This window comes from Manis javanica, chromosome X (assembly GCF_040802235.1).
Source record: "Manis javanica isolate MJ-LG chromosome X, MJ_LKY, whole genome shotgun sequence".
Classification (NCBI taxonomy): Eukaryota; Metazoa; Chordata; class Mammalia; order Pholidota; family Manidae; genus Manis; species Manis javanica.
The window spans coordinates 112,379,921-112,402,183 of record NC_133174.1 but is presented as its reverse complement, the minus strand read 5'-3'; the positions used below and the strand labels follow the sequence as shown (position 1 = coordinate 112,402,183).

The 22,263-nt window shown below is 49.5% G+C and overlaps 1 protein-coding gene across 8 annotated transcripts in view; it reads left to right on the top strand.

Moving 5' to 3' along the window:
- Positions 1–22,263, top strand: part of BCORL1 (BCL6 corepressor like 1) — a 59,389-nt gene that overhangs the window by 19,253 nt on the left and 17,873 nt on the right. For 5 of the 8 annotated variants that reach the window (XR_012127273.1, XM_037016931.2, XM_017664732.3 and 2 more), the window contains exons 3-8: positions 3,581–3,671; positions 3,964–7,260; positions 11,640–11,805; positions 12,818–12,898; positions 14,849–15,238; positions 18,737–18,954. Coding sequence is in view for 7 of the 8 variants with exons in the window: in XM_037016931.2 (XP_036872826.2) it covers positions 3,581–3,671; positions 3,964–7,260; positions 11,640–11,805; positions 12,818–12,898; positions 14,849–15,238; positions 18,737–18,954 (4,243 nt within the window). In the remaining variant the exon portion in view is untranslated. Of the gene's footprint in view, positions 1–1,658; positions 1,728–3,580; positions 3,672–3,963; positions 7,261–11,639; positions 11,806–12,817; positions 12,899–14,848; positions 15,239–18,736; positions 18,955–22,263 lie in introns of all 8 variants that reach the window. The other 3 variants (XM_037016932.2, XM_017664737.3, XM_017664736.3) reach the window with 3 other exon arrangements.

Sequence of the window (22,263 nt, the reverse complement as noted above, 5' to 3'; positions counted from 1 at the left end):
TCAAGATCTGGCATCTCCCTGGATAAGGCTTAGAAGTGTGTGCATGGGTGATTGTGCATATGGGGGAGCACTGGTCATTTTGAAGGGTGAAGGCACAGACATTTTTGTGTGTATTTACTTCCTTCTTCTGTTCTTAACTGGGGAAGTATGTACTTGTTTGAGGCTCAGGTTAGGAGAACAGACCTCATTTTTTAAAAACCATTAGTGTCTGGTAGTTTAATGTTCTGTATGCTGAGGAACAGGTTAGAGATGGACTAAAAAGGAATTTAATTTTAGAATAGAAAAATCAAGACAAAGGAAAATAAGACAAAATTCTTCTCAGATCTGCATAAGAAAGGTATTTTCCTTTGCATATGATGTGTGTCCTTAGATAAATACTAAGAGATGATCTAGGGATGGCAGGGTGGTGGTATTGATTTGTGCAAATATTCATTGGCAGCTAGTTTTAACTAGTTGAGACTTTGATGCAGAAGTCTGGACTAGAGCCTTCAAAAAAATCAGTGGACAGGTTCCCTTGGTTCACTGCAGGAAGGGCCTGAAACCTGATTTTTCCCTCTTTATGGACTTTTCTTGGGATGTTAAATTACCAAATGTACCTAGTGGTTAAGATGACCTTTTAAGCATTGTCACTTCTGATCTCATCTACCCTTTATTGTCACCTTCTTGCTACAGTCTAGGCCATGCTACAGCTGATTTCCAAAATGTGATCTCACCTTATTTAAAAGTCATCATCCTCAGTCATTCACAACTTGTAGAACCTAGAAATTCTGGGTAGAAAGCTGAATCTGGAGGTTAACTCTTATGTTATACTTATGTTCACTAGATGTAGCTGACGACCACAGGAACAGGGATAGGGGCTTTCTGCTGGCCCCAGGTGGCTGTCTCTAGACAAACCTCCAGCAAAATCTGTTTTCTTGCTCACTTGCTTCCTTTCTTGCACTCCCTTGTTCCTTCATTCAACAAACATTTGTTAACCCAATGAGAGCAAACCAATAGGTCATAGGACGTCAGTGGTGAGTGCTGTAGAGTGGCATGGGCAGGTCCTGTAGGGGTCCAGAAGCAAGAATGACAAACTTCCTGGGGGAATAAGGGAAGGCTTCCCAGAAGCAGTGATGTTGGAGCCAGGGCTTGAAGGATAGGTGGAGTTAGAGTGAGGGCTAGTATATCCCACACAGTGTGCTGGGAAGAATACAGCCTTGGGGCATGTTGGGACTCAGGCAGGGAGAGTCTGATGTGTGCCATGTAGTCAGGGCCCAGTGGGAACTGAAAAAGGGCCAGGTTGATAGTGGTGCTAACCCTTAATAATTAGGAAAACAGCCATGAAAGGTTGTGGCCATTTCTGCTTTACGTTCAACAACGCTTTAAGCAAAACAGCCCAGGGTTTGATTTTCAGTCCCGACTGTCTGCCACCCGTACCCTTCTAACCTTGCCTTGTTGACCCACTTCTTCCCATGCACCCCTCCCCTGCAAGCTATTCCTGTCCCAGGCTCTTCTCTCAATGGAGTAATTTAACGTTTGCTTAGCTTTGCACACCCCTGTCCTCAGAGGATTTGAAACATGGCTGCATGACATTTTCCCAGAGCCTCAGGGGCTGGCACTCAGGCAGGCGTGGGTGTGGCCGGACTGGCCAGCACTGACCATCCCGCTGCTACTTCCAGAGTCCCTGGGCTGGCTGTCTCTGCTGTTCTCCGGTAGCTGCCTTCGAGGGCAGGGTTTCTGCTTTCAAGGTACTTTTATGCAGGGTGGGAGCCCAGCAAGGGGGGTTAAGTATGCAGTTGGTCCTCCTATGTATTGTCAGGAGGGGAAAGAATGTAAATAAATAGCATCTTCCTTCTGTGGTCCCTCCTGTGGGGTTGGCCCCTTGCAACCATCCTCTCCCCAAAACCATTGCTGGCCAGTCTAGTTGGAACTCACTTCTCCCAGCCCAAGGCCGGGTATAGGTCTTGCTTCTCTGATCTCCCAGGAGTTGATGTCCAATTATGTCTTCCCTTTCCCTCAGGTCCCCCACCTCCTTCCCTTCCTCAAGACCTCAACTACATCTCTACCTTTGCCTGCCCATATGATCATTTCTGTTTGTCACCAACAGTCACAGCCAGCAGTGAACCCTTCCACTTCTGCCAGCCTACCTGCCTTTTAAAGGGAACAAGCCTCCCCTGACCACGGTTAGCTCCTTTGAGAGCCCTGAAAATATGGAGAGAGGCCCTTGATGATCCCTTTTGCCTTTTCTGCTTCTCCTACCATAAGTACAGTCTTGGAGTGCATCAGCAGTGCCCTGGTCCAGTGAGGGGTGGGCGGCTAACAGGGCCCTCTCTGGTCTTGTGGGGGTGGCTGTGGGCACTCTGTCTGCCCTTTGGCTAGGGTGGCTAGTGAGGCCAGTTGCAGAGCTCAGGGCAAGGCTCTGAAGAAGGGGGATGAACCCCCAGGCAGTACCTCCCCAGAGGCCCAAAGCTCCCACTTGGCCTGTCACACCAGGGCTCCTGCCCCACTGGTGTCTTCCCTACGCAGATAGTAGTACATTCTCTCTGTGCTCAAAATATCATACTTCCAGTGGTGTTTGTCCTTTCTTCAATTTCACCCTCCTAGTCTGACCTTTTTCTTTGGTCAGGATGTACCACTTTCTAAAATTCTTATCTGAAGTTTGGAGAAGACTTTTTGAGCAGGTTGGGGTACAGTTTAGTTTCCCTCTTTGGCACCTAGCTCTCTGACCTTGAACCCTTTCCTCTGTGATATACGAGCTTGAATTTGGAGCCCGTGGCCTTGAAGGCCTCTCTTTGGGATGGGAGAGAATGTGATCGTGCTGCGAGGCCAAGGGTACAGTAGGGAACTAGCAGGGGATAGGACACAGGCAAAGATAGAAAGGTAAGAGGGAGGGCACTGACTGGAGCTCAGTGGTACTCTAGAATAGGGGAAGGGATACCCTGGAGGGAAAGAAGTCTTGCCCTTGAAATGCCCCTCAGCACCCAGTGACCTGGTGGTCTTGAGTCAGCATCATTACATGCACTGATAAACGTGTATCTGCTTTAGGCAGGCCCATCGGGTGAACAGGGGATGATTCAAATTTATAGCATGAAACAATGGAGTTGGTTATTTGTTTTAGCAAAGGATTACCCTTATGATACCTGCAGCCAGCTTCCCTCATAGGCCTAAAATAAGATTGCACTTAAGAAAAAAGTGATTGACATGCCTTTTGAGATCATCTGTGATTCTCCTCTCCCCTATTGGCAATACCCAGTACCCCCTAGACAGTCACTTTGACAGGTCAGCTTCAGGGACAAGGCAGAGGGACTCGGGTATCCTCCACACTTCTGGTGAGAGCCCCAGGAGGCAGGATATATAATATGGCCCAAAGAGGGGAGTCTAGTCAGATTGGGTTCCTTTGCAGGAACGTGCAAAGCTCGGCGTAGAGGCTCTGGTTTGTTACCTGGACACCCCCAGTTCCTTATGATTTTCCCAAAGCCATCAAGGGAAGTTAGGAAGGTTTTATGGGAACCCAGGCAGGCAGGGGGCATTTTGGGGGAAGATGGTGATGGCCCAAAGACTAGACCTCATGTCCCTTCTCTGGTTGTGTCTCCCATGCTAGAAGAGCACCTCTTTCTGATGAGGAGTCCACGACAGGTGACTGCCAGCACTTTAGATCTCAGGAGTTTTGTGTCAGCAGCAGTTTTTCCAAGGTAAGGGGCCATGTGGAGCCACATGTCGCCCACCAAAGGGTGGGGCTGAACAGCCCAGGCAACGTGCCCAGCCTGCCAACCCAAAAAGGGGGACAGGAGGGGACAGAAAGGATTAGGGTATTTCCCAGGAGTTGCTGTATGTGAGACAGAAATTGGTCAGCTGCTCTTTGCTTCTGCCAAGACCCAGTTGGTCGAGTTGCAGAGGACCAGCAGCTGCTTTTCCTGGGCCTTGGGACACTTGCACTGTCTGCAGAGAGCCAGCTAAGACGGGCACACTACTCTGTCGTTGCAGGTGGAGCTCACAGCGGTTGGAAGTGGCAGCAATGCCCCGGGGGCAGACCCAGATGGCAATACAACAGAAAAACTTAGGCACAAGTCAGAAGATAAGCCTGACAACCCCCAGCCGAAAATGGACTATGCTGGGAATGCAGCTGAGGCTGAGGGCCTCTTGGTGCCACTGAGTAGCCCACGAGACGGGCTCAAGCTTCCCCCTCCTGACAACGCCGAGGCCAGCAACAGCAGGACTGACTGCTCCTGGACTCCCCTTGGCACCCAAATGAGCAAACAGGTTGACTGCTCACCAGCCGGTGTAAAGGCTTTGGACTCTCGGCACGGTGTTGCGGAGAAGAATACTTTCATTTTGGCAACTCTGGGAACTGGAGTACCTGTGGAGGGAACCCTGCCACTGGTCACCACTAACTTCAGTCCGATGCCAGCCCCCATCTGCCCCCCTGCTCCCAGTTCAGCATCTGTTCCCCGGTCTGTTCCAGATCCATTCAAGCTTCCCCTCTCCATCCCTGCCCCGGTGCCCCATTCTGGGCTGGTACCTGTCCAAGTTGCCACTTCGGTGCCAGCTCCTTCCTCTTCCTTAGCTCCAGTCCCGGCTCTGGCTCCAGCTCCGGCTCTGGCTCCAGCTCCGGCCCCTCCATCTCTGCCCACACTCATCTCTGATTCGAAACCCCTCTCGGTTTCAGCCTCCGTCTTGGTGCCCGTGCCAGCTTCTGCTCCCCCTTCAGGCCCTGTTCCCTTGTCGGCTCCGGCCCCAGCCACACTCTCAGTCCCAGTTTCAGCTCCTCCCTTGGCTCTGATCCAGGCTCCTGTGCCCCCTTCAGCTCCAACCCTAGTCCTCACACCTGTCCCCACTCCAGTTCTGGCTACCATGCCAACGTCTACGTCTCCAGCAGCTCCTGCTCCTCTATCAGTACCGATGCCCACCCCAACCCTATCTTCTGGCCCACCTTCTACCCCGACCCTCATCCCTGCTTTTGCTCCTACACCAGTGCCTGCACCCACCCCAGCCCCAATCTTCACTCCAGCCCCCACACCCATGCCAGCTGCCACGCCAACTGCCATTCCCACCTCTGCACCCATCCCAGCCTCCTTTAGTTTGAGTCGAGTGTGTTTTCCTGCAGCTCAGACACCAGCTATGCAAAAAGTCCCTCTGTCCTTTCAGCCAGGGACAGTACTGACCCCAAGCCAGCCGCTGGTTTATATCCCACCTCCAAGCTGTGGGCAGGCACTCAGTGTGGCCACACTGCCAACCACCCTGGGGGTCTCCTCCACTATTACACTCCCTGTCCTGCCATCCTACCTGCAGGACAGGTGTCTCCCTAGCATGTTGGCCTCCCCAGAGCTACGGTCTTACCCATATGCATTTTCAGTGGCCCGGCCTCTGACTTCAGATTCCAAGCTGGTCTCTCTCGAGGTGAACAAGCTCCCCTGTGCCTCCCCGTCAGGCAGCACCAGCACCCAGCCTGCACCCGATAGGGTCTCTGGACCTTTGGCAGACACTTCCCTCTCCTCTGCTTCTGCTAAGGTGCTTCCAACTCCACAGCCTTTGCTGTCAACCCCCAGCGGGAGCTCAGCTCTACCGCACCCCACCAAGATGCCAGGTGGTGGCGAGCAGCAAACAGAAGGGACTTCTGTCACCTTCTCTCCCCTCAAGTCACCTCCACAGCTGGAGCGAGAGATGGCCTCTCCACCTGAGTGCAGTGAGATGCCACTTGACCTCTCCTCCAAGTCCAACCGCCAGAAACTTCCATTGCCGAACCAGCGCAAAACACCCCCCATGCCTGTGTTGACCCCTGTGCACACCAGCAGCAAGGCCCTCCTCTCCACAGTCCTGTCTAGGTCTCAGCGCACAACCCAGGCTGCTGGCAGCAATGTCACCTCATGCCTGGGCCCCAATTCCTCACCCTTCGTCATCTTTCCTGAGATTGTGAGGAATGGGGACCCAAGCACCTGGGTAAAGAACTCAACTGCACTGATCAGCACCATTCCTGGCACCTACGTGGGGGTGGCCAACCCAGTGCCTGCATCCCTGCTGCTGAACAAGGACCCCAACCTGGGCCTCAACCGAGATCCCCGCCATCTGCCCAAGCAAGAGCCCATCTCCATCATCGATCAAGGGGAGCCTAAGAGCACTAGTACCCTGTGTGGCAAAAAGGGCAACCAGGCTGGGACTGAGGGACAACCAAGCACAGTCAAACGTTACACCCCAGCCCGCATTGCCCCTGGGTTGCCAGGGTGCCAAACCAAGGAGCTGTCTCTCTGGAAGCCCACAGGGCTAGCAAATATTTACCCACGGTGTTCAGTCAATGGGAAACCCACCAGCACCCAGGTCCTGCCTGTTGGCTGGTCACCTTACCAGCAGGCGTCTCTGCTTTCCATTGGCATTTCCAGTGCTGGGCAGCTCACCCCCAGTCAGGGGGTGCCCATCAGACCTACCAACGTTGTTTCTGAGTTTTCTGGTGTGCCAACTCTTGGCCCCAGTGAAGCTGTACATGGACTTCCTGAGGGGCAGTCACAGCCTGGTGGCCCCTTTGCTCCAGAGCAGGACACTGGCACAAAGAACAAAACTTGCCGGATTGCTGCCAAGCCTTATGAAGAACAAGTCAACCCTGTCCTCCCAACTCTCAGCCCACAGACAGGGACCCTGGCACTGTCTGTTCAGCCCAGTAGTGGGGACGTAAGAGTAAATCAGGAGCCTGAGGAATCAGAGAGCCACCTCTGCCCTGATGGCACTCCTGAGGTGGAAGGCCCCCAGGGGGCTTGTGGCCTGAATTTGGCAGGAGACACAAAGCCTAAGAACCAAGTGCTGGCCACGTACATGTCCCATGATCTGGACTTGGACACCCCCCAGAACCTGCACAACATGCCGGAGCTGCCTTCGCTACCTCATGACAGCCGCCCTAAGGAACTTACTTTGGATGTGGTCCCAAGCGGCAAGAGGGGCTCCAGCACTGAGCTTTCACAGCTTGGAAGCCAGGTGGACCTCGGGCGGGTGAACATGGAGAAGGTGGGTGGTGATGTGGTCTTCAATTTAGCCACCTGCTTCCGGGCCGATGGCCTCCCAGCTGCTGCCCAGCGGGGCCAAGCTGAAGTTCGTAGTAAGGCCGAGCAGGCTCGAGTGAAACAGGAAAGCGTAGGTGGCTTTGCTTGCAAGAACAAGTGGCAGCCAGACTCAGTGGCGACTGATGGGGTGACTGAATCTCTGACCCCCAAGAAAATGAAGTGTGGCAAAGAGAAGGATGTTGAGGAGCAGCAGCCACAGGCTGAGGTCATAACCCAGAGTTCCCCTGGACCCAAGGTGAGTGCTGGGCTGAGGTTGAAGGTGGGGCAGAGACACTGGGGGTCTGCTTTTGTACTACAGATGTCAACCTCCTGTGGCAGTATTCTTGAGTAGCTGTGTGAACAGAACTGATGGGAAGGCTCCTGTAAAGTGAGTGATGACCTGCTGTCCCCTTTCTAAGTCATATTATCTATATATGGTATTTTAGCATGGGGAGGGGCTGGCTTGTATTTAATAGGCTGTGGGAAATGATTCGGTCCCTGAGGCTAGGGAAGTCACTATCCCAGATGAGGATGGAAAGTGGAAGAAGATATTGGCAACAGAAATCAATTAATGTCAGGCCCTTCCATGCATAACCATCCTTCCTTTTCTTTCACTGAAACTGACTGCTGGCCTTGAGAACTTGGGGCCCAGGGAGAGAAGGGGCCTTTGACAAGCTTGGTCTCTGTATCACTGGTGAAGCCTGCTCTGGATTTGCTTGGAGTTTTGTGGGGCCAGAACCAATTAGTTCTGGGCTCATCCACCAGTTCCCTACCCTCTTGGTGCTTGGAGTGACAGCTTCTGATTTCGGCCCATTGGGAATTTGCTGTGTGAGGCAGGTGGGCATTTGGGTCAGGGTTCTTAATAGGCTAAGAATGATGGCAGGGTGTTAGGCAAAAATGCAGGCCAAGAGGGTCAACTTGAATCCAGTAGTCCTCCAGAGGGGATGCAGAGGCCACACTGGTGATCCAAGGAGATTCTTGAAACAGTTGAGGATAGGACTTATTGAACATAGGGAACAATTTGAAATTGTGTTAACAAACCTTCAGATTGGATGTTGACGTAACACTCATGAACAGATTTCTAGCCAGAGGGCTGTGAATTTGTTTGTGGCAGAAGTTCTTAGTCTTTTTTGGACCACAGCGTGCTTTGAGAAGCTGATGAGACCATGTCCCCAGAAACACAACCTCAGAATTTTGCCAATAATGTCAAGGGATTCTTGGACCCACCCCCTCCCCAAAGCCCACCCATGGACTCCAGATTAAGAACCCTGGGGATAGAGTTTGGGTGAGTTTTTCTCAATGAACTCGCAACCACGCCTGTATGGCAGAGATTTGCCAAGTAGAAACACAGGCAATGACATAGCAGAGCATATGTATAGCGTTTGCTTAGGTAACTGTGATATGCCCTGGGTGGTGGTAAAAGTTGATGTCATTTTAGGTGTTATTGTCTGTTGAACTCCTACTACATACCAAGTGCTTCCTACAACCCTTACCTAACTTACAATAACTTACCAATAACTCTAAGAGGTGACTGCTGTGCTCACTTTACAGATAAAAAAATGAAGGAAACATACTGAGGGGGTAAGTTACCCAAAGCTACACAGCCACTAAATGGCAGAGCTGGAACTCAGACTCTGGTCTTGTTAGCTGCAAAGTTCATGCCCATTTCCAGCTAGGCCACACTATCATCCACTCTCCTGTATAGCTCTTTCACTGACCAGTTAGCAGGTGTTTGTTGAGTGGCTACTAAATGCCAGTTGCTCCCAGGCAGTGGGACTACATCTTTAGGAGGGCACTATGGCATTTTGGTGAGAAGTGTGCTCTCTGGAGCCAGGCATTGTGCCCGAGTTTGAATCTTGGTCCTGTGTCTTCCCAGCTGTGTGTTACCAGTCAAGTTACTGAATCTCTCTGACCCTCAGTTTTCTCATCTGTACAATGAAATAATAGAATCTACTCATAGGTCTGTGTAAGGATTAAATGAGACTATGATGTGAAATGTCTAGAATGGGCACATTGATAGAGACAGGAAGTAGATGGGTGGTTGCCTAAGGCTGGAGGGGATGGGGAATGGGGAGTGGTGGCTTCCTGGGTATGGGGTTTCCATTTGGGGTGATGAAAAGTTCTGGAACTAGATAGTGATGACCGTTACACAACTCTGTGACTACTAAAAACAATGAGTTGTAAACTTAAATAAGTGAATTGCATGGTATATCTCAATAAATTATATGTTAACAAAGCTGTTGTTTAAAAGAGATTAAATGAGATGATGCAGGTAAATGCTTAGATCCGCGCCTGGCATAGTAAGTGCTCCGTAAGTGTTCTCGGCTGCTGTTCTTATTGTTAGTATTACCAACAAAATAGATGTGGTCCCTGCTTATGTCTTGCATGTGACTCGATGACAGGCAGGCACTGCCCCTTACCATTTTAGATGAACAGTTCACTGGACCCACTGAAGAGGGGAGAGAATAAAGTGACAAGATATCAGGGGCTTGAAGTAACTCTTAGCAACTGCTATAATGATTTAGTAAATGTCCATTTTGGTGGAGAGTAAATTACTTAGATCTTTCGTTTCTTATGTTCCATTTTCCTGAGAAAGAAACTGTTGATAAGCAAACGAAGATCGGGGTTAATTCAAAACAGCCCCTTTCAGGGTATGGAATACCAAGAATCAGAATTGTCTCCTGTCTCCTACACCACCTGCCCCAAGGCCTCATGGAATCCTGAAGGGCCTTCTGAATCATCAGCAAAGAAAGAGTTCTGCTTCATCTGAAGCTGGGTGTATTTTATTGTTTTCTCATCCTCTGAAAAATTCTTTGGAAAACCTTTCAAAACTCTATTATCCAGAACATTCATCTTACACAGTCTCCCCATCCTCCCAACTTCTTGCCAAGTTGGAGTGTGTGACATATTTTTACTCTCAGGGCTGCCCTTGCAGAACATACAGATAGAAATCCCTTCTAGATGTTCTGTTTTACTTGTTTTTGTCTGTCTTAGGAAGTAAAAGTTAATGATCTGCACTTGAAAGAACCAGCTAAAAATGATATTCAGAAATAAATAGGATATGTTCAAATTCATGTGCATTTTAACTGTATTCTGCCTGACTTATTGTAGTTTTTCTCTGGCCATACCTGAAGGTCAGATTTTAAGCAGCAGTTCCCATCCTCCTCTTTCCTCTCCAATTCTTTCTTTCTCCTAAAACTTCGGTTTGTAGGAACTGGCAGCAAGCAAAGGGGGAAACTGAACTTGCATTTTCAGCTCAGCCCTCTGTTGGAAAAGAAGCAGGAGAAGGTTAAGGGCTAGTAAGAGTCCCTGGAATTTGATGGGGAATAGTGACTCCCTATCCCTGGAGAATTGAGGACCCCTCTCCTCTGCCCCCACCCTGCCTCAGAAAATGTTCCATCAGTAAAATATCTGCTCTCCCCTTTGCTGGAGCTAGACAGTGATAACCTTCCAGAAGGCAGCATGTACATCTGCTTAGGGGAAAACAAGTTCTCCTTTCTTCCTAGGGCCTACTTTCATTGTTAAAAGGTTTTGCTTATTCTGCACTCCCTAGATACTAGAATACTGAAAATTTCTACTTTGCCCTATTTCTTATTTAGTGGCATGGAGAGACCTCAAAGCTTGTGACAATATGTGACCATTAGGCAGAGAGTGTCCTTGTAGCATGGATGCACAACCATTGTGCTTATCTGATGTACTGGGCGGTGGTGGTGTGAGTGGGGCTGAGCAAAAACATTTGAGGATGCCATTAGGGAAGGAGAGGAGTAAGACCTGACACACAGGCCCAGGCTGGGAGCCCAGGGCCCTGGGTCTTTGTCTTAGCTCTGCCACTTCCTCACTGCAGGCACAGTGTGCTAACTGGCAGGTTTGCCTGGCAAGTAGCAGCCCATGAGTGAGCGGACACCTTGTCTGGCCAAATCATTTAACCTCTTATTTTGGAGCCTTAGTTTCCTCGTCTGTTCAGTGGGGATGATACTAACTTCTCTCAGAGTTGTTGGGAAGATCAGATCAAATAACAGAGAGGAGAACTTTTGAAAGAGTTGGAAGTGCTATGGAACATAAAACTATGAACAGTACCTGGGCCCTTGCAGTACCTTCCATAAGCATGGGGAGATTGAATTTCTCCCATGTTGTGCCTTTCTTGTTGCCGTAGTCAAATCTGTTTTCTGATGTTAATTTACATGTGAAAATTTATCTTGAGTTGACCCGTCCTGAGAATTTTGTTCAATGGCTGGAGTCAGTACCACTCACAGTGAAGTCATTTGGATGGTGTGGTCTCCCAACTTGCAGAAGAGGCATTTTTGTTTTCTGCCTGTCTCCCCATTGCTGTTTGTATATAGAAAGTATGGGACCTTTTAAAATGACTTTGGGTGTTTATTCCACTTGTGACTGCAGACTGTGGACCTGTAAAAATGATGGGGTGTGGATGTCTGTGGGGATTATCTGGGGCATGGATTTTATTCCCAAAAGCCACTGTAGCCTGCTGTGGAAGGTAGTAGGCAACCCCGTCCCCCTGACCCCGACTTGGGTCACTCATGTCCATGAGTCAGAAACGGGGCACAGGACTCAACAGTAGGGGAGCTTTCTGAAGAAGCAAAACTGACCTCACACCTGACTCTCTCTACCTCTCCACAGTGCCAGAAGCTGCCTAGTGACTCCCAGGAACCCACCAAGAAAAGCCCCAGGGAGGCTTCAGATTCAGGAAAAGAGCACAATGGAGTCAGGGTAAAGCACAAGCACCAGAAGCCAACAAAGCTGGGGTCCCAGTCTCCAGGAAAGCGAGCCGATGGCCATGAGGAAGGTAGGCCCCACAGGTCCTGGCCCTCTGAGCTGGGCTGTAGAAGGAATCTTTGGTGGGTCGGGGAAGGGGAGGCTCTGAGACTGCCCAGAAAAGTACAACTTCCTTACTGTGGAAGGCAAGGGAGAAGGGCTTATTCTGCTCGGCCTGGTTGCTAGGATAAGGCACTCTCTGAAGGCCGAAGACAGTTGTTTTCAGACAAAAGTCAGTCCTACAACCTGTTACCCTGCAGTGGGTCTAGGCTCAGTAATGAAAAGGTTTTAATGAGGATTGAGACTAAAACAGCAGAATGGGGTGGGAGGTTCCTGATACTGTTTTCTCTATCTTCAGTATATTTGGAAACTCCCTTAATAAAAAGTTAAAAATTGATACCTAGCTAGCTAGGAGGTTTAGAGAAGTCCTAAAGCCCTTATTATTTAGGGAACACACAGGAGGTTTGGGATGGGAGGTGTTTGCTTAACCTGTATGCTCCACCACTGATAGTTCCTAGGTGCCTTCATCAGAGAGAGAAGCCTAAATATTCCTGCCCACAGTAGCCTGTGTTTATGGCCTTGTCCATCTGACATGAGCTGTTTCTTTGTCTGTCCTCATGCAGCAGTTTGCCTCTGTCAGCCGCTCTCTGCTCCCATCTTCCTGCCTTGCTCAGTCTTCTAGGATCCATTGAGGTTGCCCCTCTCTGGGACCTGCTCCAGCTCAGTTATAACTCTGTGGAGGTGCAGCAGCCTCATAGTCCTACAGGCAGCCGGGTCTTCAACTTCTTGGCATGCTGGCAAATCGATTCTGTACCCTGCCTTTTTTGGTGTCAGCAAAAATGACCCAGCTCCCTGTTTTCAAAAACCATAGGGAAGTGCTCTAACAGAATACATAGGTGACAGCAGTATAAGGGGAGCTAATAACTGTCACCCAGGGAAAATACAAACCCTTCCCTGATTTTAACATCCTGGGTCTCTCAAGGGGGCTTTCCAGTCTTTAGATTCTGCCTGTGATATTTCTGTCATCTGCCCTGAAACCCTAGGTTCTTTGGAAAAGAAAGCAAAGAGCAGTTTCCGCGACTTCATACCCGTGGTTCTGAGCACCCGGACACGCAGTCAGTCTGGTGAGTGAATCTGAGACCATGGCCCATCTTGTCACTTCCTCTGCAAAGTGATTTTGCCTTTGGCCTAGGTGGAGAGTCAGGAATTTGATTCACTGTGCCAAGATACCCAGCTCCTTGCAGAGACAAGAGAGCTCAGAGTGGGGGTGGGGGTACTGCCCACGGTTTTAGGACTGTTTGCTTATTAGCCTTTCAGAACAGGGATTTGACATCTCTTCTTGGCAGCCAATGGTGGAAGGAGGAGAGGCCTGCACCACTCACAAAAACTGGTCTACTCCGAGCTTTGGCATCTCACGATTATTGGGGCCAGTCTTGGGCACGGGACATTTATTTTAACCTTTGAGCCTCTGTCTTACTGCCCTAGGTGGTAGGCATCATTAAAATTGGAAGTGGTCACTGAGTCATCAGCAGGGCCAGCAGAATCAAATTTGGTCCCCTGAATTTGTATTGCTCAACCCCCAGTGTCTGAAAATGATAGTCCTTTCCAGCCACCACTATTGTTTGCTAGCCTCCATGCTGCTCTGTAGCACAGGAAATGGTTACCCTGGTTCAGCCAGATTTCAGTGTAAGCAGCTAGAATTGGGTAGCAGGGCACAGTGTAAACTCAGTTACCTGAAATTCTCTTAACTGGCATCTCAGCACATGGGGAGCGCAATGGTCGGCGGAGCTCTGAATGACAACCTGGAGGCCTCGGAAAGTCCTGAAGTGTCCTCTGAATCATCGAAGAGTGATTACATTAGGCCAGTTCCATTTTACTATTAGACACACTATACTGCATTTGGTTCTCTGGAAATTGGTGATCCCGGTGTGATCTTGATGGTGACTCCGTATTGACCAGAATACTTCATTCCCTGCCTGTTCTGTATAATGGAAAGCTTGCTGGATATTTGCTGTCTTTAAGTGGTCTGACTGACTGGAAACTGTGCTCAAGGGCTGCTCTGTTTGCCTCGCACCATTTATTTCTTCTGCTGACCTTGCTTGGGTTTGGGAATTGTTGAGTTACTAGCCAGGCCTGGGGAGTAAGATGGTGGTGCCTCAGAGCTGCTTCTGAGGAAGACGTCAGAGGTGCTGTAGAGCTAAATGTGGGCGATTCAGGGTTGTACTTCTGTTGTTAGCAGAGTTGAAGGAAGGAGTGGGAAGGAGAAAGGCCTCTTGGCAAAGTGGCAGAGGAGGGAAGGAGAGGACCCATCATACTGGGGTGGTGGGGGGAAGAGGAGGGGGAAGTGCCTGCCCAGTGGGGCCAGGGCAGGAGGAGGTACCAGAGGGAAAGCTCCACCTCTGGACTCTGGGCCACTCAATAGGAAGTAGGGTAAATGTAAGGGAAGAGGGCCTGGCTGAGGAGCATTTGGGCAGGACTAACCCAAGCTGTGTCACAGGAAAGGGACTCCTTGCTTCACTTTTCCTGAGACTCTGTTGTAGTAATTCTGCTTGTTCACAGTGGCTCTGTCAGCAAGATTGAGGCTCACATAGTGAGCGTGGTGGGGACACCATGCCAGTCTGCCCTTCATCACCTTTACTATACCCTTATTTCCCAAAGGGCAGGACCTGTGGCCCTCTCCTGCGCTTGCAATGCTTGGCATCTTGTAAGCACTAAGTAAGAGTTTGTGGAATGAATTAAAGCGGCATGGCAACTGGCTGAGGGAGGGCGTGTGGTTGGGATACTCATAGTTGTGTGGTATAGTGGACTCTGTAAAATACTTATGGGTGAATTAGCTCATTTGAGCCTCAAAACAGTCCTGTGAGGCCAGTAAGGGCAGAGAACAGCCCCCCCCCCCATTTTATAGACAAGGAGACAGAAATGAAAAAACGTTCCCAGAGCATACAGCTCGTAACTGGCAGAGCCTGAACATGAACCCAGACCTTCAAACTCCTAATCCAGGGCACTTGCTTCGACACCATACTCTTTGTCCTTTGAAGAGGTGCCTGACCGTGCTCTGTACGTCCCGTCCACAGGAAGCATCTGTAGCTCATATGCGGGTATGGCAGACAGTGACATGGGAAGCCAGGAAGTCTTCCCTACCGAGGAGGAAGGGGAGGTGACCCCCACCCCAGCTAAACGTCGGAAGGTGAGAAAGACCCAACGGGACACCCAGTATCGCAGCCATCATGCCCAGGACAAGACTTTGCTGAGCCAGGGCCGCCGGCACCTGTGGCGAGCCCGAGAAATGCCCTGGAGGACAGAGGCTGCCCGGCAAATGTGGGACACCAATGAGGAGGAAGAAGAAGATGAGGAGGAGGGCCTGGTGAAGAGGAAGAAACGGAGACGGCAGAAGAGCCGAAAATACCACACTGGGGAGTACTTGACTGAGCAAGAAGAAGAGCAGCGGCGGAAAGGGCGAGCAGGTAAGGCTGGCCTGGGGGCTGCTGCCCAGTGAGCTGCTGTCACCCATCCCCACACCACAGTGACTTTGGCTTCTGGGGACCCTCAGGCATCTTGGGTGTTCCCACCTCTGCCTTGTCCAGCCGCCAAAAGCCTGTGCATCCATAGAAACCTGGTGCTGTGAGTTCCAGCTGCCAGAGTGGGTCACTCCGCTCCAGCTCGGAGGTTCTGGCTTAAGGGTGGAGATCAAATGAGATTGACTGACCTACAGGTGAGCTGAGAACATGAAGGCCCGAGCCCTCCAATTTCTTATAAAAGTCTGAACCTGTGGGTCAAGGCCACAGTGACATCCTTGGCATGGGACAACTTGATACCAAGGAGTTCTGTGGCTGGCTTGAGGGAGCTGAGTCTGTTGGGAGATGGGGTTTTCTCTTCTAGAATCCTGGGTTCAAGAAGAAAGGGTTTTGGCTGCTTTTCCCAGGATGGCCTCCAGCCCCTAAACTAAATGAAGGACAATGATTTCCTCAATTCAACAGAAGAACTTCAAGTAGAAGCGGGCCCAACTGTGCTTTCTTGGTTAAAGCCACAAAGGTTATTACGAGGCATAGTGAAGCTTTGAGGTGACCAGAGGTGGCATCATTTTGTTGGATCTGAGTTGGAAAAGCAGGCAGCCCAAGGAGAAAACCAGACTTTCTTTGGCCACAGCAGATGCTATGTAATCATGTAATAATCATGGAGGCACAGACTGTCACCGAGGCTAATACCAGCATGCTCCACTAAGTACTGTTCAGGCCCATTCCTGTAGTGGATTTCTAGATGAGCAAAAAGGACAACTTTGGGTTTCATAAGAACATCTCTGTCTGTCATTCTCTTTCTCTGACCTCTGCCCTTGAAGCAATAATTGATTGTCTCTGATAATGTATTCATCGTGAGCTGCCAGTAAATACTTATAGTCTTCTTATTAGTAAAAACTGAATAACCAATAACCGCATACTGAGTGGGTAGTAGATTCTTGGTTTGCTGTAATGCGAAGAAGGCTAAACCTCATTTCCAGCTGTTTCTGTGTCAATGTATACAATACCTATCCCTACACTTAAGAGGGTAATTGAGCTAATTTTCATCAACTATGTGAGAGAGTGGGGTTAATTTTCCCTTTCCTCTGCCAGCGCCATAATGGATTGGTTAAGAATGAGTTTTCGAGCCATTGGCCTCAGCCACTTGTGTTAGGATGAAGAGGTGCTTTTGTATCACCCAGTCTTCTCAGATGAGGATGGTTTCCTAGAAGCTTGGAAGCTTCTGTGGAACTTGTTAGTTTTTGGAACCAGAAGTACCTTCAAGGTTGCCTGGTCCAGTTTTCAACCCAATGCAGAGATCTCTACAGCTTTCAGATAAGTAGTCTTTACTTAAACCTCTCTAGGAGCATGGAGAACACCACTTAGCAAGCATCCTGTTTGGTGTGAGGGTAGCTCTAGTTGTTCGAGAATAGGTCATTCTCCCACCATGTGTGTGTATCTCAGATTCGAGTTGAGGCTGTTGGCTTTGGTGTATGGTGTGGTCACTGTCCTCCAGATCTGATATGATATCTTCATGAATGAGTTGCCTGGCAAACATCTCTCTTCTCACTCAGAAAGCTCCGGTCCCTCCTATTACTACTACCTGTCTTTCAGGTTGACATTGGAAATTCAGGCAGAGGCCAGACTGGACAGGTCACCTTACTCCTGTCTGTGCCTTATGGCCTTTCTTTCATCTTGGGCTTGGGTACCTCCCTTCCTTACCCACGGTGCTGGTAGGAAGAGCCAAAGAGCTATTTCCACTCGTACACCTGCTACCTCCACTCTGTTAATTTCCAGGGGCTACTATGAAGCCTTTGCTCTGCCACAATTGACTGAACTCTAGAGCCTGCCAGGCCCTGGGTAAGTGGGGTCAGGGCTGCTGCTTTTCCTGCGGCAGTGACTGCGGTACTATGGCCTCCCCGTGTTTCCTGAGGACCTCACAAGGCACGGTTCTGTTCCTTCCTCTTTTACTTCAGCCCAAACTTGTTGCCTCAAAAGCCCTGGTTTAGAATGTTCTGGCTAGAAGTGCCATTAGAAGCCATCTAGCACAGCAGTTCTTGGGTGGGTGTGGGGACCCACCCACCAGTAGGTTGAGGTTAGTTGGGAGAAAGGGGTGGTATGACAGCTGACTTTCTAAGAGCTGTACATAACCTATAGCCTATTCCTCATACAGTACTGATGGCTCCCACATTTGGATCTGCCATTGGCAATGTCAACATGAGGGCACATGCCTCGGTCGGGGCAGGCGACTTGAGGACACTTGCACCTTGCTCACCCCTTTGTTTCACAAATTGGAGAAACTGAGGCTGCAGTTATTCATTTCACAGACATACTGATCTTTTGCCATGTACTAGGCATGGTGGTCAGTCCTGGGGGGGAGATAAAGAACAAACACATGGGTGTGGCCCTACTTAAAGAGCCTGCCTTTAATACAAAAATGCCTTAGTCTTTATAGTATGTTTTAAAGGGGGTTTGCATTGTTACTTCATTTAATTCTCATACCAGTCCTGTGATGTGGGATATATCCTCCCCATTTAATAGACATAGAAACTGAGGCCTGGGGAGATTTTGACTTGTGTGTAGCCAATCATACAGCTAGTGGCCAAGCCATGTAACACTAATAATAGTTAAGAGATAAGAGTAAACCCAACCTATCTCCCCTCTACATGGGGTTGAGGACTGACCTGTGGGATGAGGCTCGTGGTAATGGAGTTCCCAGTGCGACTCAGGGATCCCTGCTCTGGAGCTGGAAAGAGCTGTAAGAATCATAACCCTGCCTTTTAAGATTAGAAAGCACTTTGTTCAGTGAGCTGTGACTAGAATTAGAGATGTTGTCCAGTATATTCCAGTGACTTAAAGGGAAAGCAGCAGGTTTCTGGGATTGCCCACCAGCTTTAATCTCAGGTTTCTGGGATTGCCACTAGCCAATGGTGCCTCCTAGTGTCAGGGAGTTCCTGTGGCTTTGATCTCTGTGTCCTCAGAGAGTGCCCAACAGGGTTGTCAGGTGGGTAGAGCTGAGGCTCTGAAGGAAGCCTTCTACCACTTACTCCCCAACCCCATAAACTTCATACTTCAGCAGAGCTGCTAAATTTGCTTTCGTACAGAATGGAGAGAAAGAGACAAAAGGCATGGCGAAGAAACTGAAAAGAAAGTTCTGATTTGCTCTGGGCTGTGGGGAAATCCTTTTGAAATTACCCTCATTTTGGGCACAGTCAGATGGGCTGCCCCCTGCTGGCAGGGCTGGGAGTTGTCACCTGCTTATAGAGGAGGAGCTTTGGTGTCGAAACGGTCCACTTGAGAAGCGTTTGGTGGAAGTCAGCACTGCACTAGATACTGGTAAGCTGATAGTTACACAACTTTGCACTGAGATTCTAATCCCCAACGCCCTCTGCTTCATTTTAGGGGAGGGCTTTGCTTTTCTGTGTTCCACTCCCCTGAAATCCATTCTTTCTTATTTCTTGCCTTCAGATTTAAAGGCCTGTAAACAGAAGACTTCCTCCGAAAGTTCAGAGCACCTCCTCAGGAACAGGAATCTTCTCTTGCCCAACAAAGCCCAGGGGATCTCGGATTCACCAAATGGTTTCCTACTGAGTAACCTGGAAGAGCCAACCTGCCTTGAAAATTCAGAAAAGCCATCAGGAAAACGCAAGTGCAAGACCAAGAACATAGTGAATGTCTCCAAAGAGGTAATGGTGTGTTGCCAGTGAGGGGAGCTGTGGGAGAGACGAGTGGGCTAGGGTAGCAGCCCCTCAGTCAGCAGGCCTCTGAGTGACTGATTGAGTGAGGGGATGCAGAGGATCAAATTAGCCCATATTTATGAAAGTATTTTAAACTCTACAAGGGTCAGGGGTCGGATTTGAAGAATGGAAACTAAAGTTGTAGCTAACAATACGTGTTTGCAAACTAGAAGGCTTTGCAAACCATGATGGCTTTTCCATGACAATCTTTGGATCTCCTTTGAGTTAAGGAAGAGTTACAGAATATGGCAGGATGCTAGCCTGACTAGCTTGTTAACATCCAATCAAGAATCTTTTGTCTGGGCTTAAGTCACTGGAAACCAGGGAGGTCTCTGACTCAGTCATGATAGAAAACAACTTGTAGCAGCAAAGATATTGGTGTCCAGACAAAGGTTGCTTGACAGTGGGGCTGAGGGAATTTCTCTTGGGCCCTGTTACAGCCACCCTTCCCAATCCGCACCCCCAGTTCCTTTGCTTCTCATGGAAGCAGAGGAGTGAAGTGGGCACTCACCAGACAGTAGCCAGGCAAGCATGCTAGAACCCCTGTTCAAAATCAACCTGTCTTTTGGGTCTGATGTTCATGGTGTTGGTGTTGGGTTCCACTTTGTACAATTCAAAAAAATCACAGTCCTCATCCTGGATGAGCTTTACGTTTGAAGCAGTGAAAGTCCAGGTTCAGACGTATGCCTGTAATATGTATTTGTTGTTGACAACCCAAAAAAGGTCACATTGGGCTTGTTTGGGCTGCAGAGCAGGCATCCCTGAGAAGTGCTGTCAAAGGGCAGGAGACCCAGGTGCTTGTCTCCCTCTCCTTTCCCCTCCCCTTCATGGAATGGGGTTCCAGCTCCAATAAGGTACTTAAACCTATTTGCTCATCTTTAAAAATGGAGATCATACTCCATGTCCTTTCCATCTCACAAGGGTACTTGGAGAAACAAAGGAGGCAATGGTTGTTAAAGGCATTCACAGCCCTAAAGTGCTCTCTGAGGTTGGTGTATGTCCTTGAGCTTCAGGCCAAGGCAAAAATGAGGGGACAGAGCACTGAGTGGCACAGCAGCAGTGTCCATTCCCTGGGACTCCCAGAGGGGGCAGTGGAGGAGGAGAGAAGTTGGGTCTGTGCTGAGAGCTCCCTTCACGTGAGTGCTCATAATTCCCACAGCAGCACTGTTGTTCTCATTTTATGGTGAGGAAACTGAGACTCAGGGAAGTTAAGAACTTGCCTTAGGGTATTCAGTGGTTATGAGTGACAGAGTTGGGACATGAAGCAGGTCTAGCTTCCCCCAAAAGCCCTGGCTCTTTCCAGATGCCTTCACCCTGTGAATGGATGGCTTCTATCTGTATCCAGAAGACACTTGGGGAGGGGCAGCCAGGCAGGGACACCCTACAACCCCCAGAAGCTCTGGTGAAAGGTGGGTGTCTCCATCCCTCTGTTCCTCCCCAGACACTCAGATGGCCCTGTCCCAAACAAAGGTGACCAGCCGCCTGACATTCAGTAGCACACGCTGGTGCTTGTGTCTTGTTATTCTGTTTGGCAGTGTGTCTGCTGAAATGTTCTTCCCGGAAAGGTTTTGTCCCTTCACAGGGCCTCCTTTTCTCCCTCCTGCCTTTCTTTCTCTCCCAGTCACCACCACCTGCTCCAGTTGCCCCCATGGCATGGTGCTTTGTACTGGGAAGCAAGGGTGGGGGAAGGGCAGGGGACAGCCTGCAACATTAAGCTGGAACATTGGCCAAAGGCTCCTTCCTACAGGGGCTTTGAGCCAGGGGGAAGGGAAGGGGAGGGGGTCCCCATGTGCTCTAGCTCCTCCTCCTCTCTGGCAGCCTGCCTTGTCTCTGGCAGTTCTGGCCCCCAGAAGGAGAGTTACCCTTTGGCTTCTGGCTTGCTTAGCAAAAACCTAGGCACTTTATGCGGCACCCTCCAGTACTGCCATTTTGTACCTCTCAGAGGCAATAGAGCAGCATTCTATACATTCTTCACTCCTGGCTGGGACCTTCCTGCTAGCTCTTGTAGCTCTTTGCCTTTGTGGATGGGGACAGACATTGGCTCTTGTTGTCTTGGGATTTACCAGAGGAAACAAATGCCCTGGGCCCTCATCTTTTCCCTGTTACCATTCCTTTGCTGGCTTCATGTCTCTCTAGGCAATTTTCCTGGCTGCCCAGGGCTCTGCACATAGCTGGCTTGAATCAAGTCCACAAATATTTGTTAACGATGATGTGTGTAGCCCTGAGTGAAGTGCTGTGAGGAACAACAGAGAAGATGACAATATGAACCCTGACCCCAGGAGCTTAAAACTTAGCAAGGGAGGCCAGACTTGCCCATGAAACAGTGGAAGGATATTAAGACAGGCATTAAGCATTCTATTATTTGATTCAGTTCCAGGTATGCAGAGAAAGAGGGCAGTGGGGACCAGAGTGTCATAGAATGTTGTAGAAGACATAGGATTTAAGTGAGACCTTGATGCTCTGAGAGATTTGGATAAGTGGGATGTAGTAGTTATCTATTGCAGTATAACGGATTACCCTAAAACTAAGCAGCTTATTAACATAACAATAAACACATATTATTTCACTCAGTTTCTGGGGTCAGGAATTCAGGAGCAGCTTAACTGAGTCTGGCTTGGGGTCTCCCATGAGGTTGTAGTCAAGGGGTCAGCCATTCATCTGAAGGCTTGATTGGGGCTGGAGAATCTGCTTCCAGGGTGGCTCCATCGTATGGTTAGCAAGTAGATGCTGATTGTTGGCAGGAGACCTCCCTTCCTTGCCCTGTGGACCTATCCAAAGGGCTGCTTGAGTATCTTCATGACAGGGCAACTTGTTTCCCCTAGAATGAGTGATCCAAAAGAATGCAAGGCAGAAGGCACATTGTCTTTTCAGATCTAGCCTTGGAAGTCACATGCCATCATCTCTGAAATCTTCTATTGGCTACACAGGTCAGCCCAGCCCTGTGGATAGAGCTACATAAAAGCATGAATATCAGGAGGTGGGGCTCATTGGGGACCATCTTAAGAGTCTGATGAGGGCACAGTCAGTCCTCTGGCCCCTCAGTGATTCATGTCCTCCCACATTCAACGTATACCCACCTCTCCCCATACCCAAGGCCCCCCAAAGTCTAGTCCAATTATGGCATCAGTTCCAAGATTAGAATCTCATCATCCAAAGTTAAGTCCAGGGGCAGATGAGGCTCTGTGGGTCTGGTGCCTTGAGTACAGCTCCTCAAACAGAGTTCCTCCCCATCTGAAGACCCCTGAACTAAAGAGACAA